Consider the following 17224-nt stretch of genomic DNA (forward strand, 5'->3'; position numbering starts at 1 on the left):
GCAGATCACAAATAGGGTGAGCAGTCGCAGGAGCAGGACTTTGTTTAAGAGATTGAATAGATGGGCATGGATGTGGTTCAGCCAAAGCAAGATCAGGATACGGACCTTATGCCCAAGGACCAAGAGGTCACTCCACCGGCTTCACCAAATCTGGGAGCAGAGCAAGTCCCAAGTGATCAAGGAAGGAGACACTGAAATCCTCGAGGACAATCCGAAAGCAAATGTGCACAACATATCATTCGACGAGTCACAACACAAAGTTGTGCAGTCGTACAAAGTGCCCACTCCGAATGTCCATGTATCTCCTGCGCATTTTCAGGAATGAGTGATCGTGTCTGATGTGCGCAAATATCCAGCTACATTGGCTGATGCTATAAAGACATATGCCAAAGCCACTAGATTAAGTGTGAGATTCTTGATAGTTGAGAACGAGCGCATGGCTAAGGAGTTGCAAGCAGCCAAGAAGAAAGAAAAGCAAGCTACAACATCTGCCAGAGCAGAGTTGAAGAAAGAAATACTTGATGATGTATCGTTTCTCGAGATAATCATGTGGAATTTGTACTTCAAGTTTGTCACCGTGCATAAGTCAGTTGTCCATCTTAATGGTTGGTAGCAGCGCTGTGCTAGGAGTTGAAGGCACACATCTAGAGTCAGATATGGAATTATGAGGAACTCTCATAGCTCATCACCAGCTTATAGGCTTCACATGCACGAGTTTTCAAGAGCATGGATGTCATTGTTCGCACCCATGTGATCCCATCCATTGACACACTCACCGAGGCAAAAGCAAAGAAGCAAGTCCGACTGGAGATGGACATGTACTTCGAGCAGTTGATGTGCATAGCCACCAACGCAGATTTGCAGATGAGCGCGGAAAAAATGCACTAGTATGTCGCTAGTCCGGTTGCACTCAAGGCCATGATGCGCATGCTATATGATGAGTTTGAAAGAGGTGCCAAATTAGTGTACTCGGATGCAATAGAGGCAAGAGTTTGCTTTTAGAAGGATGTCACCACATAGTACATGGACACCATAACAAACTACCAAGCTTGGCATCAGTTCGCCACCATCGATCACCAAGAGGATGTCGACGAGCTAGTATTCTCATAGTTGTGTGAGTCCTAGTGATGTTTTGCATGGGTTACTCAAGGCCATTTTTGTCTCACATGGGTAAATGTGTAGATTGTATTGTAAACATGTTGTAAAGTGAAAGACCAAGTGTCAATAGTAGAATGTAAACAATCATGTGTAAGTTGAAGAGTCATGAGGGTAGGTAAGAGTCACAAAGGGGAATGTGAAGGGTCACCCCACCCTTTGCTATATATAGAACCTCATAACTCATTGTACGACCTTTTAGGAGCTAATCTTCTGATAGGTATAACTTAGAGAAAGCTTGGAGTGTATTGTAACAAGCCTTGGCTTCTCCATAGTGCAGAGCGAGTACGTTTCTTTGGAGGAGCAGACATTAGTGAATTTAATGTTCCACTATTGGGGCTAGTGGTTGTAATGGTTGTATGTGTGATTGGATCTTTCACTCTTCTAATATAACAGATCCAACGCGTTTCATGCATATATTGTTATTGTAGTTCGGCTATCCTGGTTACTCTAACGATGTATGTAGTTATAATTTATGCATGTATGTATGGACTATTCTGTATGTGTTTATATGAATCTTATCGAAGTGTCTTGTTGGTATAACTCATCACTTTGGATTGTCGGCTATCCTGCTTTCCGTATCGTGATGTCTTTCAGCTCGTGTGTTCCCTTTCAAGCTGCGTGCCATCACATGCTTCTAAGGGGCACACTCTTCTCCCCTTCCGTGTGTTAGAGCCTTTCATGCACATTCCTTGATTTGGTGCAAGGCCACACCCTTGCTTCCAACAAGGACATCGTACTACCCACTGCTAGGACTCCTACTCCAAACGTTCTGAGGCCTGGTTGGGACTTCTTACCCAGGAGATCCCTTCACATGTTGACAGGTCCAACACCACAACATGATTATAATATTAATATATAAGGTTTATAATATTAGGTTTCAATGTTAATTGAAAACTTACTCACTTAGTTGAACACTTAACTTATACTTACTTATATTAAAACCCTATACTAAAACCTTAATACTAAACTCATTACTAAAACTTTAATATTAAAATTCAATATTTTAATATTATAAAACGTAATTATTACTTATATAATTATTATAATTATATAATAATTAGTATTAATGTTAAATCCTTACCATACATCTAATAATTATTAATAATTATTAATGTGATATGATATACACTTATTTGCATATATCAACCAAATTTAATAATGCGGTTGTGGATGTAATTAATATAAAATGAAATGATATTTTAAGGTCCACGAGACTAAAAATAGTCTATGAGACCATTAGATCCCTGTTTTTCGCTTTTTACAATTCAATCCTTTTCCGATTCAAATTGATGATGAGTTGACCCAACCTTCCAACGATTCTCTCGCTAAAAAGACAATGCCAAGAAACTGATACTAAAATATTCTCATAACTTTCTCTAATATCCTTGAATGCATCACATTCCAAAATGAAATGTTTTCCGATTCCACAGCCCCAGTAAGTTGGTCCTTAATTGAGCAAGAACCTTTGCCCTCCACGAAATGCTAGCTCCAATGAACTCTTTTTCTTGTAAATCACAAGTAAGGTTGAATTCCTCAATGTAATATTTCTTCTTTCTACCCAACTCTTTTCCCCATACCTTTTTACGAAACTTCTCCATGTATATTTATAGTATATCAACCATATTTATTAATGCAATTGTGTTAATTATATAAATACCAATTATTAAAATATGTCCAAACTATAATTATATATCATAAAATTATATCAAATCTATGTAAAACAATAGTATCTCTAAACTTAAATAATATATATAATAATAATAATAATAATATTTAAAATATTAAATCAAATTCAACATGATGTATATCTAATAATTTTTTTTATTTTTTTTATAAATATTGGAAATGAAATTTATCCGACAATTATGCTGGTAAGAGCATTAAGTTAAAAAACAAATTAACAATTTAATGATTGTCACATGGAATGACATTTGTCGACGCGTTTCGAACCAACCAGTGTGGTTCATCGTCATGACAAGTTGAAGAACAGATCTAGCGTAGCATGTTATATAGACCGAGTAGAGCCTCCAACGGCTAGTTTGACCAGCCGCTAATAATGACCAATAGTCAAAACAAATAAATAAATTAATTAATTAATAAAAATTAAAGTTTAGTAATTAAAAATAATAATAAACCCTAAAAATAATAAAAGAGAATAAAATAAAATAATCAAATATTACTTTTTATTAATTATTTTATTTATATTTCTATTCTTATTATTTATTTTTCATTTAGGTATTTATTCTTTACCTTTGGTCATTCAGTTGGGTTTGATTTGATTATTTTATTTTATTCTCTTTTATTATTTTTAATTACTAAACTTTAATTTTTATTAATTAATTAATTAATTTATTTGTTTTGACTATTGGTCATTATTAGCGGCTGGTCAAACTAGCCGTTGGAGGCTCTAATCGGTCTATATCTGTTCTTCAACTTGTTCTGACGATGAACCACACTGGTTGGTTCGAAACGCGTGACAAATGTCATTCCATGTGATTTTCGCCAAAATCTTTCTCTAAATTAATATGGATCACAGAAGCCTAAACTCTATAATTTAATGATTGATTAAATTAGGATGTGAAGTTGTCGTAACATTTATTTGAAATCCATGCCTAGTGTTGTCTATGGAAATAGAAAATTTAAGTCTGGCAATGCCAAGTGTCGTGGACAGTGAATCGAACAGAAAATATCTCGTCGCAGTCAAAAGAGATGAATGGTGTATCCAAAGCATTTGGTCGACGGAGAAACGCGTGAAATGCGGAATGGCTACACCACGAAATTACCATGAACTTGCTTTTTATGTCGGTGGATGCCACCTGTTTTGGTCGGAGACTTAACGTCTCATCACAAAAAATCATATCATGGGTGGGTGGATGCAACCTGGTTTGCATAAACGATTGGGTCCCAACTGAAGGAATCTTATCTTTGGTCAAGCAGATTTGCCAGGAAACTTGATACTTGCTGTGACGAGGGGAAATATTAAATACTTGGTGTGACGAGGGGAAATATTAAATATTAAATGGGTTGGTGGATGCAAGCTGGTTTGCATAAACGATTGGGTCCCAACTGAAGGAATCTTATCTTTGGTCAAGCAGATTTGCGCAAGGAAATGAACGCAGGCCTTACAAACGCTTTACGCGTACAGGCAATGGTCAATAATGCTGTGACACGACGAAGGGGAAATTGCCAGGAAACTTGACGCTTGCTGTAACGAAATTGAAAGGAAGCTTGATGCTTGCTGTGACAGGACGAAGGGAAAATTGGCCCGAAATATTAAATCAAATTCAACACGATGTATATCAAATGCAACGAATCATATCATGGGTTGGTGGATGCAAGCTTGTCTGCATAAACTATTGGGTCCCAACTGAAGGAATCTTATCTTTGGTAAAGCAAATTTGCGCAAGGAAATGAACGCAGGCCTTTCAAACGCTTTACGCGTACAGGAACTGATAGATGGCAATGGTCAATAATGCTGTGACACGACGAAGGGGAAATTGCTGTGACTGAACGAAGGGAAAATTGGCCCGAAACTTCATGCTTCCAAATTCCACCGTTCAGATTACGATATAACTGGTAAGTTGCTATACTTCTTCTCAGTCTCACCGCACTTTCTCGATCTCTGCAAAATATCTTCGATCTTACTTTTCTGTTACTGTATCCAATGGCAAACGTTAACTTTCCTCCCGCCCATGACGGAACATCCTCCGCATCCACCTCCCAGGGCAATACCAACAGCTATGTGTATGAAGTGTTTCTAAATCACCGCGGTCCTGATGTCAAGCAAGGACTCGCTGCCCAAATCTACCGTCGCCTTAAATCTCTAGGATTATCAGTTTTTCTGGACCAGAAAGTACTGGAACGAGGAGAGAAGTTAGATCCCCAAATCGAAGGGGCTATTCGAACAGCCTCTGTTCATGTAGCGATATTTTCACCAACTTATGCTCAATCAAAATGGTGTCTGCACGAGCTCGTACTGATGAGGGAACAGATGTTGCTGTCGAGGTCCACAATAATTCCGATCTTCTACAAAGTCGAGCCCGCAGATCTTCGGTGGACGCGCGGCGGAGATCGAGTTTATGCTAGAGATTTGGGCGAGCTTGAAAGGAAGAGAGCATCTGATTCTCAGGAACCACGGTACGACCCCAAGACCATAGAAAAATGGAGGAATGCTCTTTCTGCTGTGGCGGATATAGTCGGTTTTGAGCTGAAGGACAAGTAAGACCCTCCAACTCTCCCTATTATTTGAGTTTTGTACTTTGCTGGCTTCATAAGTATATAACAGATTATTTATGTAGATATTTCTCGTTAGTCGATTAACTGTGATTTGAATATTGTCCAGGGAAGAGTCGCAGCTCGTCCAGGAGGTCGTCCAACAAGTTGCGAAAAAGTTTGGCAAACGGCCTCTCAACGTCGCCAAATATCCTACTGGCCTCGATGAAAAAATTGAAGATGTGGACCGGAAATTGTCACTGCAGCGGAAAAACGAGAAGGTTACAGTTTTGGGAATTGTAGGTCTTGCCGGGGTCGGGAAATCTACCCTGGCTAAACAATTCTTCAACCGAGAGAGATTAAAATACAATCGATCTTGCTTCTTATTTGATATCAGATCCAAATCTTTACCTTTCCTGCAGAGTAGCCTTCTTAACGATCTGGATCAGTCGAATGAACAGATAAATAGCGTAAATAGCGTCGCTGAAGGGATAGAGAGGCTCAAAGCAGTTTCTGAACGGTCTCTTATCATTTTAGATGATATTGATCATATTGATCAACTGGATGCATTATGTGCACCGGTTACAGATACTATTGATGTAGGTAGCTTAATTTTAATTACATCTCGCAATAAGGATGTACTTATAAGCGCAGGTATTGGAGAGTCATCCATTTACACACTGAAAGGTCTCAATGTAAAGCACTCGCAAGAGCTCTTTTGCTGGCATGCCTTCGGTCAACCCAGTCCTGTTGTAGGATTTGAAAAAGTTGTTGAGGAGTTTTTGAATGTCTGCGATGGTTTGCCCCTGTCGCTTAAGGTGCTTGGGGCGCTTCTTCATGGAAAAGACGATTTGAAGCTTTGGAATGCGCAATTGCGCAAAACCTCCAAAGTACTTCCCGAAGATATACGGAGCACACTTAGAATTAGCTATGATGCTCTAGATAAGGAGGAAAAGCAAATATTTTTAGATATCGCCTGTTTCTTTATAGGGGAGTACAGGGATACCGCTATAAGGGTATGGGATGGATCCAACTGGGAAGGGTTGCTGGGTCTTTGGAAGCTGGAAAACAGATGCCTCGTGGAGGTGGACGGTGAAAACTGTCTCAGAATGCATGACCACCTTCGAGACCTGGGCAGAGATATAGCTGAAGATCCAGAATATCCCCGTCGTCTTTGGCATTTCATAGAGAATCATAATATGTCTGGCCAATCATTTGTAAGTATTCTGAAGCTTTCGACGGACTTTCAAAATAGCTTTGTGTTATCAAAATTGTCTGGCAATTTTTAATTCTTAAAACTAACAGCTGGGGTTGCACAATTCAGGTGCGTGGAATTAGCATGGTTGACGAAAATGACTCCGAACAATCTTTTGAAAACTTTGCCGGCAGCTTCAATCTAAGCAGGTTGCAGCTGCTTAGGGCTGAAAGTCATTCTGTTGAACGAGTATTGAGCAGTGAACAGTCACCACCACTATTATATCTCCGTTGGGAGCGCTGTACTAATTCCTCTTTACCTCGCTCGATTCCATTAAAGAATTTAAGAGTGTTACATATAGACGGGAAACGACTGAAAACACTCTGGCGACATAACTGGCGACATAAATTTCAGGTAGTCATTTGTTTTCTTAACAGATCTATTTACCTTTTTTAATAGTGTATGAATTGTTGTACTAGCGTGTTGTTATCGTATGCCACAATGCGAAAAAGCTGTAGAGGCTGAAACTCACTTTAATAATGCATGTGAACATTGCAGGCACCTCTGCAATTGAGGGAGTTGCATATTGATGCTCCCCTTTCGAAGGTTCCAACGTCCATTGGAAAACTGAAGCACCTTGAAAAAGTTTTTCTGAACACTCGTTATCTTAAAACTATTTCAAATGAATTTTGCAACTTATCAGGACTCCAAAGTCTTCGCTTGAAGTGCGAGCAGCTGCAGACGCTACCAGAGTCGATTGGGAAACTGTCGGGCCTCCAAAGTCTTGACTTGAACGGGTGCCAATATCTGAAGATGCTGCCAGACTCAGTGGGGAACCTGTCGGGCCTCCAAAGTCTTGACTTGTACGGGTGCCGATATCTGAAGATGCTGCCAGACTCAGTGGGGAACCTGTCGGGCCTCCAAAGTCTTGTCTTGTCCGTGTGCCGCGATCTGAAGATGCTTCCAGACTCAGTGGGGAACCTGTCGGGCCTCCAACGTCTTGACTTGAGCCAGTGCTCCAGTCTGCAGACACTCCCAAACTCAGCGGGGAACCTGTCGGGCCTCCAACGTCTTGACTTGAGGTGGTGCTCCAGTCTGCAGACACTCCCAGACTCAGTGGGGAACCTGTCGGGCCTCCAATGTCTTGACTTGAGGTGGTGCTCCAGTCTGCAGACACTCCCAGACTCAGTGGGGAACCTGTCGGGCCTCCAAAGTCTTGACTTGGGCTGGTGCTCCAGTCTGCAGACACTCCCAGACTCAGTGGGGAACCTGTGTGGCCTCCAAAGTCTTGACTTGGGCTGCTGCTCTAGTCTGCAGACACTCCCAGACTCAATGGGGAACCTGTCGGGGCTCCAAAGCCTTTACTTGCAAGGGTGCTCCAGTTTGCAGAGACTCCCAGACTCAGTGGGGAACCTGTCGGGCCTCCAAAGTCTTGACTTGAGCTGGTGCTCCAGTCTACAGACACTCCCAGAGTCACTGGAGAACCTGTCGGGCCTCCAACGTGTTGACTTGAGCGACTCTTATTTCCAACTCTATAGAAAAGTTAATGAGTCCTGACATGCGCTCTCCATAGCCCGATATAACAAGTCATTTTTTTCCTCTAGTCATCACCACACCCGTATTATATCTGACTATTAACTTTTCTGTAAAATTGAAAATAGGAGTCGCCCTTACTTGCAGCACTGCTAGATTCGGAAACGTGACTAAATTCAGCCTTTGGAGATGCTAGATGCGGGAGTAGCAAACGCGAACTATCAGAACGGCAAGAAGACCCGGCCAGTGAAGAAAGTAGTCAAATGCTCAATTGGTGAATTAAAGGAGCCGAGCAACTAAGTGAAGAAAGGTGGTCATAAAGTGGTCAAATGCTCAATGCACGATGCGTTTAGCGGTGTAATTATATGATGCAGAAGAGAAGGTACATTTTGAAATATGTGGATGCGACCCCGAACATGGTCCTGCAGTTAAGATTGTTTTCAAATATTTCATTTATTAATGTTAAGATGGTTCATTTTATGATGCGTAAGTACAACTATAAGTCGTTCAAACCGTCGACATAAAATCTGATAATTGATTTTATTGGAATTGTTTTATAAATTTATTAGATTGATATTTAATTGTACCAAAAAAATAAATTTATTATTAAAAATCCATCTAATAATAAAAATTCAGCCCATAATTTATTTATGTGAATTTTAATATTTTTTTTCAATTACTTGTTTAATTAAAAATATTAAAAATTATATTTTTAACTCAGAAGATTTTCTTTATTTTTTAATTCTTTATCTATAACTCTAAACTCATTATTATTTTAAAAAATTTAAATAAAAAATTATATTTATATTTTAATTTTCAAACTTTGAAACTCTCCATTTATATTTAAGGACTTATCATTTTAACAAATTTCCATTTTAATATATACATTTTTCAAACGTATAAAGACATAAAATCAAAAGCTTTCGATATGGATATTTATTTTCCTATTTAACATGTTCAATTTTTTTTTTTTTTTTTTAAGCTTTCGATATGGATATTTATTTTTCTATTTAACATGTTTAAATTAATTTTTATTTTAAACATATATTTCTGTACAATTTCTTTAATAGTGAATTAGTTTTATTTTAATTTTTAATTTTTAATTATTTTTTAATGTATATTTATATTTTTTATTATTAATTTATCTTGAGCATAAATAATGTAAAAAACTTTATAATATTATATAAAGCTTTTCTTTTTAAACGTTTTAATTAAAAAATTTGTATGGTTTATATTAAGTATGGTATTTCCATCTATTAAAATTAGTGTAATTTTAAAATTTTAAAATATATAAATATATGTATATGTAATTAATTAAATAGATATTTATGAGGTGTAGATTAATTAGTTTGTGTGGGATTTAGTTTCTAATAATTGATTAGTTCAAATTTTATTGGGAGAAGTTGACCCTGAAAACCATCTACTAGAGATAAAAATGTCCCAATTAGTAATATTGATGGTGAATTTATATTTATTTGGAAAAATAAACTCATTATGTGTGTTGTATTATATTGAAAAATATTTAACAAAAACTGATTTTATATTTAACAATTAAATTAGTGAGAGCTAGATTTTCATGTAGGCATTTCACTCTTTGTGGAATAGAAACTACATGTAATTTTTCATATATATATATATATATATATATATATATATACCCACTCTCCAAGTTGTGGTATTACTCATAACTCAAAAAGAGTTTAAGATTTGAGCTTAGTAGAGAGGAACAATTTGTCCTTTGAATCACAATTAGAACAAATTGAATATAAAAATAATATATATATATATATATATATATATATATATATATATATATATATATATATATTATACCAACTTTACAATGTTACAAAATTTTAATGTAACCATCTCTCTTCATCATCACACTTGAGTAATAGTAAAAAAAATTCACTTCTTTGTAGATTTGATTTTTTGGGTTTCATACACATTTCCGTTCAAATTAAATCGCATTATGTGGGTCAAAGTTTACGCACAACTCCCTTGTCATGCTTACATTGGGTACATTTGAGGAATTACTTCAATAACACAAAGTTGTGACTCCTCCCTTTGAATGATTGATCCAAAGAACTCTTTTGAAAGTTCTTTTGGATAGAAAGGAAATAGGCCATTGGGTTGTTTTTAAGGATCAATAATTGGGCACTTTCGAAATATTTGTCTAATTGAAGGAAATAGGTCATTGAGCTACTTTAAAATATTTCTATAAGGATATTTGAAAGATCAACCCAATGTAAGGAACAATACGAGAATTTTGAGGTCTAAAATGGCCCTCCTAAAGAAATTATAAAATAATAGTAGAATTAATAAAATAATATTAGATTACATCAACTTTTAGAGAGAAAAAAGAAAAAAACTATTTTTTCAACTCGTATTTTCGATTTATATCCCTAGGGGTTTACTCAAATTTTGGGGAGAAACACTCATTGGATGCATAATTTGATTCCTCATTCAAGGAGTACCCATGTTCCATACTTTCAATAGACTCTGCTAAACAAAAAATGAGAAATACATTAAAAACGTGATTGCAATCACGATTGTTCATGTATTTCTCATTTTTCGTGTAGCAATGTCCATCAAAAGTATGCAACTTGGGTACTCCTTGGATGAGGAATTAAATTTTGAATACAACGAGTACTCCTGCTCAAAATTTGAGAAAAACCTTAGGGAAATAAGTTGAAAATACGAGTCGAAAAAAATAGTTTTATTAGTTTATTATTTTTTAATATTTTTATTTTTTACTCCAAAAATGGTGAATCATCCCCCATGGTTGACATCATCATATTGAATCCTATTGGTTGTTATAAAGTTTATTTTGGTCGTACATTTTTCTTAGGAGGTCGATTTTAGACTTCAAAATTCCCTAAATGAAAGGTCACTAGGTCATTTGAAAGATTGTCCATCAAACACTTTTGAAAGAGGCCATTTTGAAAAATCATCCATTGGGCATTTTCTAAAGGTCTACAAAATGCGAGGAAATAAACCATCACACCATTTCAAAAGATTATCCCCATGATGGAGGAAATGGACTGCCAAGCCATTTTGAAAGATCCCTCATTAGATGATTTCAACATCTCTCCTTGACACAAGGAAATAGGTCATTTGGTTGTTTTGAAATATTGCTCATTAAATGCTTTTGAAAACTTGGCCCTCTACATTGAGCTTCTTTGAAGATGTGATTAGGCCATTTTGAAAGATGGAACAAGCCATCAAACCTACTTTGAAAAATTATATCACCTGATTTCAATGTATCACTCAATTGGATTAAATAAGGTAATAGGATCCTAAAAAACAAATATCATTGGCCTTATTTGAAGTGAGTACTTCGAATTTCAATATAATGAGGCTTATAGTGCTTATTTGGAGAACACCTTCAACGGAAACAAAATGACCCCAAAGTTGGTGAAAAGACTTTAGACAATATTCAAAATTAAAAAATTTGAAGGCATATTCAATGTAATGTGCTCCATATTGGCATTTGACATGTAACCATGCATATAAGCAAAAATGATTTGAATTGGATATGGCCATAACCATAGAACTTCCAATGTGTACCTTATATCTAGAACAAATAAACTATAAGACAACTTCAAATATAAAAAAACATGCAATGACTTCGTGGGGAACCTGATGGGCCTTCGAAGTCTTGGCTTGGGCATGTCATCCACTCTATAGACAATCCCAAACTTAGTCTAGAACCTGACAGGCCTCCAACGTCTCCAATGTCTTCATCGTCTTGACTTGAGCATGTGCTCCACTCTATAGATGCTCCTAGACTTAGTCTAGATCCTGGCATGCCTCCAACATCTTCAATTGGGTTGGTGCTCCACATTGAAAATTCTCCCAGAATTTTTTTGGAACTTGAGGAGCCTTCATAGATCTTGACATGCCTCCAACATCTTCAATTGGGTTGGTGCTCCACATTGAAAATTCTCCCAGAATTTTTTGGGAACTTGAGGAGCCTTCATAGATCTTGACATGCCTCCAACATCTTCAATTGGGTTGGTGCTCCACTTTGAAAATTCTCCTAGAATTTTTGGGGAACTTGAGGGGCCTTCAATGTCTTGAATTGGTTCAGTGATCCACTTTGAAGACACTCCCAAACTCAATCAAGAGCTTGACATGCCTCTAGACACTTGAACTAGATGGGAACTCCACTTTGTAGATGTAACAGTCGTGGTGAAAATTCCATGTAATAAAAGTTAATAAAGGAAGAAATAATAAACATGGTTGACGGGACACTTATTCCAAGTTGAATGTTGGGCAAGGCATACTAGTGGGTGTTCATTTGATTTTTTATGGCTAAGGAAATTGGCAAAGGAAATGGCTAAGGATTTGGAAATGGAAAATGGCATTTTTGGCACATTTATTTATGAAAATAATGGAAATTAGGAGAAAAGGGAGGTGAAAGGTCACATGTTGCATGTGAGGAGGAAATTGAAGGAAAATAATGGAAAATGAAGAAAATAAAGGCCTCATTCATAAAAAGGCTTATGAGAATCAGTTGGTAACTTTTTGTCAGTTGAGTTTTGGAGCTCTCTCATTATTCTCTCTCTCTCACTCTTGGACACTTAGAGTTTTCTTGGAGCGATTTTGGCATTGGAGCAAGAAAGGAAAAGAAGGAAAGAGGAAGCAAAGATTGAGCAGGGAAAGGTAGGATCAAGAAACTACAACAGGCTTCATTGTAGGTATCGAATTGCATGTGTATTTTCCTTGCTAGAATTGGCATGCATGACAATGCATGTGGTTCTTTTCTATCATGGCACGGGTTTTGTCAAGTGTAACAATGTTTTTCAGCCTAGCCTTTCCATTTCCGAATAGCCATGGTGTGATGGGGTTCTCATGTTTTGGTTGAGCTGGATTACTGGATGGATTCGAAGTTGAGTGGGGTGGATCTTCGAATGATAGAGAACATGGCCTAGTGGTCCTTGAACTAGACTGTGGATCACGGTAAATCCATTGGCCTAGTGACCCCCGAGCCAGACTCTGGTTTGCGATAAAGCTAGGATTATGTTGCCTCGATGGGTTTAGGAATCCTTTCCGTTTAATGACAGGATATACAGTAAAGCCAAGAGGTGGTTTTCTCTCCATTGGGCCTAGTAATCTTGGGTTTGGGATATGTGGTAAAGCCTAGAGAGTGGGTCTCGATATAGGGCCTAGCAATCCAGGTTTGGATTGCAGTAAAGCTTGAGAGACAAGGAAACAGGAAAATTCCTCACGGTGTAGGTGGATAAATCCGGTGGCATCCATGCTTCTTTTGCCTAGTGACCAGGTGGAGTTCACGGTAAAGCCTATTATGATGTGTTCATTGTGTTGGCCTAGTGATACGAAATGCATTACAGTAAAGCCTGGTTTCTATTGATGAGGGTGAGGTGGTTTAGCCTCGGTATGACCTGGTTGGTTCTTTTGGTTTGATTCCCATATTCATGATTGGAATATGGCACAGGGGTGAATGGTTGAAGAGAGATTTGGCTCAACCATTCTATGGTCAGGTGGATCGTGGTAGTCCCATCTTCGGTTGGTTTATTGCATTCATTAATGAGAAATTCATTCCCTTGATTTTCATATGTAAATGTATTGATGTATATGTGGATTCTATGGTTGATATGTTTATGATATTTTTGTCCATATTATGTTGGGTATATGTATGTTTTATGACAACAGCTATGTATGGCTCTCAATATGATTTTACTTGTAAATAAATGGATAATGTATCTAAGGCCTAATAGATGATAATTCAACAAATGACATGAGGCAACAATGGTTCATAGCGATTATCAGATAAGTATGAGATCCATACACTTAATTTTGTTGTTTACACCTGTAGGTTACATGTTGATGATATGTTTGGCGAAATGCCTATCATAGCTAGTAGGGGTCTGGTTAAGGTCTTGTTCAACTTATTTCTTTGGAATCATTGTTTTACTATACTTTTAATGATTTTAAGCTATCACTCCATTTTGGGTAGTGACCTGGGATCTGGGCCTGAAAAAGTGGCTTAAATCCTGGGGTCACTGGCACAAAACTGACAATTTTAGTCTCTAGTCACTGGCAGGCAAGCTTTTGTGAGCGACTTTGGGTTTCTAGACACTCTTTTTCCCATAGCATGGGAGCGACTGAGGCCTAAGATGTCCATAACAGTAGTGGGACCCAGTGACAACCTGTCTGAGTGGATGCCTTGTCTCCTGAGGATTCTAAAGCTGATGTTGGATGACTGTGTGTGATGTTTTCATTGATTCCACTTCCTTAAGGTCACATAGGAGCTTGAATCCAATCATAGTAGCCTCTCGTCTCATGTTTACCCCAATTGGCTAGTTAATTGGGTAAATGTGGGAGGAGGGTGTTACAGAGTGGTATCGGAGCATGGTTCACCCCTCGGACTGGATGAGCAGTGTGCGTTGGTCATGCATGCATGCAAGTTGCATGTGTGTCTCTTACACTTGCATTCCATGTGCTTGTTATATTTTCTTGATGATTGATTATGGTCAAAGTAAGGTTTTCATGGAGAATTTGATGATTTATTTTGTGGAATGCATCATCATAAGTATATGACTGGTTACATATTTTTAGATGTCACTTACATGTTCATTGTATGTCACCTACTTACATCCTTGTATGTCAAGTGCATTCTTGAATGTTTTGATTACATGTGTCAGCTTGTAGGTTGATTACAAGAATTGATCGCTTATGCTTGACTACATGGATTTATGCGTACGTGTAGTTGATTATGCATTGCTTATGCATGTTGATGGTTGCATGTGGCAATGTGTACAATGGATTAATGGTTGTCATGCATGAGGTCATAACATGCATTGTTGATATGGCCTTGCATTGATGACTGGAACCTAGCTAGAATGATATTTATGTGTTGATGCACTTACTTGTTATATGGCTATATGATGTTATGACTATGTTATACATGTATCACGCTGATTTGTTGATAAAAAAGACGAGGTATCCTCCCCGAATTATGCTAAGGTGCATTGATTTATTGTGATTTGGTTTATCTGACATATTATGCATTGTAGTAAAAATATCAAATGGCTAGCAAGGTGGTAGACTACATAGAATCTCCCTATGCATCAGATGAGCATTGTGGTGTGGAGCACATTTCTGATTCGACAGATACACTGAGAAGCTTGAAGGAAGAGATAGGGAGTTGTAAGGAAGATAATGATCAAATCATACAGGCACAAAAGAAACAAACATAGGTTAATGCTATACTTCTTCAAAGTTTGTCAGACTTGAGGTGATAAGGGTTACTTCAGATCATCCATGGACATGAGGATAGAACTAACGAGGCATATGGCAGTAGGTCTCCTGGTAGACATAGGTCAGATAGATTTGATACAGTGAGAGATGGAATATTATTGGACACTCTAGATAGAAGGGGCGATGAGTACATGTACTATTCTAGTTCTGGTTCTGATAGACATCATGATCATCATTGCTATCATCCTTATAGGAATAATGATAGGGGATACTTACTAGATCAATTCAAGAAAGAAAACCATCTACTTTTGATGGATATGTGAAGAAGTCAAAAGATGCAAAGGCTTGGATAATTGGGATGAACAAATTCTTTGAGTTTCATGAGTACAAAGATAACATGAAGGCCAGTGAAGCGATCTTCAGTTGAAAAGGTAGAAAAAACATATGGTGGGAAGATGTTAAGTGGGTCAGAGACATCATGACAGAAGAATTGAGTTGGCGAGAGTTCAAGAGGCTTTTCAGGAAGAAGTACTTATCAGAGAGGTACTACAAAAGTAAGGCCAAAGAATTCTATGAGCTAAAGATGGGATCAATGACAGATGAAGAGTACACGACCAAGTTTCTGGAGCTATTGAGGTATGTACCGTATGTTACTGATGAGAAGGCTAAAGTTCAGTGATTCGTTAGTGTTTTTCCATTATAATTTAGAGATCGGATCAAGTATGATGAGCCTTGGTCACTTGAGGAATTTATTAGGAAATTGAAGCATTGCTATGAGCAATCAAATCGTAAGAATGAATCTCAGCAAGGATGGAAGGGAAAAGACAAAGGTAAAGGTAAATGGTAGCCTAAGAGGACAATTCTACCACATGTAGATGAGAAAGAGAACGTGTCACCACAAAATAAGTTTAATGCATCTAGACATGGACACGGGTCACAACAACAAAAGCATAGAGGTGAGGGCATTGGTTGGTTGGAGTATATGACATGTAGAAAGGAACAAATTAAGAGATATTGTCCAAAAAATTAGAGTGGTAGGCCTAAGATATAAAGTGCATAGGAGGCGGAAACTGTTTGGGATGTTGGTCAGAGTATTCCACGTATCTCTACAACAGTTGACAACAGGTAGGCAAAAAAACATGCATCTATCATTGAGATGGATGGTAAGATTTGTGATCAATTTATTTCTATTTTGATTAACCCTGGATCTAATTATAGCAATGTTAGTCCTGAATTGGTGCATAAGTGTGGTTTGAGTAAGGACTTGCATGTAGAGTCTTGGTTAGTGCAGTTAGCTACAGGTACAAAGAAGCGAGTTCATCATTGGGTAAGAGCTTGTGCATTTGATTTGAATGGTATGCCTACTACAACACATCTAAATATATTACCATTGGGATCATATAGTATGTTGTTGGGAATGGATTAGTTGTATCTTCATAGAACCAAGGTAGACTGTTATGACAAAGCCATTGAGTGTGTTGATGACAATAGGGAACCAAGAGTCTTGCAGGACAAGAAGAAAGTCACAGCAGTTAGGAAGGTGACAACTATGCAAGAAAAGCGTAGCTGTAGGAAAGTGTGTAAGTTATTCATAGTGCACATTTCTAGTGATAAGGGTAAGGAAGTTGGGGATATGGATGTGTTGAAAAAGTACCCAATTTTACAATAATTCAAGGATGTATTTCCTGAGGACATTACATAGTTTCCACTTCACAAGGAAGTATAAATTTCTATGAGTTAGTGCCAGGGGTAGCTCTAGCATCAAAACAACCTTACAAGATGAGCACATCTGAGTTGGTTGAGTTGAAGTTGCAATTGAAGGAAATTTTGGACAAGGGATACATTAGGCCAGGTGTATCACCATGGGGTGCACCGGTATTGTTTGTAAGGAAGAAAGAT

The 17224-nt window shown here is 37.6% G+C and overlaps 2 protein-coding genes across 2 annotated transcripts in view; both read left to right on the plus strand.

The window, feature by feature from the left end:
• The window catches only part of LOC149214660 (disease resistance protein RPV1-like), a 98462-nt gene extending 91803 nt beyond the window's left edge, over window positions 1-6659 (plus strand). The window contains exons 2-3 of the mRNA XM_089389463.1: window positions 4759-5376; window positions 5501-6659. Coding sequence (XP_089245589.1) covers window positions 4759-5376; window positions 5501-6659 — 1777 coding nt within the window. The remainder of the gene's footprint in view (window positions 1-4758; window positions 5377-5500) is intronic.
• LOC149214661 (uncharacterized) lies at window positions 6592-8172 on the plus strand. The gene is made up of 2 exons (XM_089390941.1): window positions 6592-6979; window positions 7124-8172. Exons 1-2 carry the CDS (start codon window positions 6710-6712, stop codon window positions 8120-8122), a joined length of 1269 nt encoding a protein of 422 aa, XP_089247067.1. The 5' UTR covers window positions 6592-6709; the 3' UTR covers window positions 8123-8172.
• Window positions 8173-17224: the final 9052 nt, after the last annotated feature.

The sequence above is a fragment of the Pinus tabuliformis genome, chromosome 1_1 (genome assembly GCF_031772625.1).
Source record: "Pinus tabuliformis cultivar Carrire ecotype Pingquan chromosome 1_1, CPIR1, whole genome shotgun sequence".
In the NCBI taxonomy this organism is placed as follows: domain Eukaryota; kingdom Viridiplantae; phylum Streptophyta; class Pinopsida; order Pinales; family Pinaceae; genus Pinus; species Pinus tabuliformis.

Excerpts from the sequence above, each read along its gene's own strand:
- LOC149214661 (XM_089390941.1), top strand. The coding sequence starts at position 6,710 with ATGGTTGACGAAAATGACTCCGAACAATCTTTTGAAAACTTTGCCGGC. Across the intron at positions 6,980-7,123 it reads ACTGGCGACATAAATTTCAG|GCACCTCTGCAATTGAGGGA; the intron begins GTAGTCATTTGT and ends TGAACATTGCAG.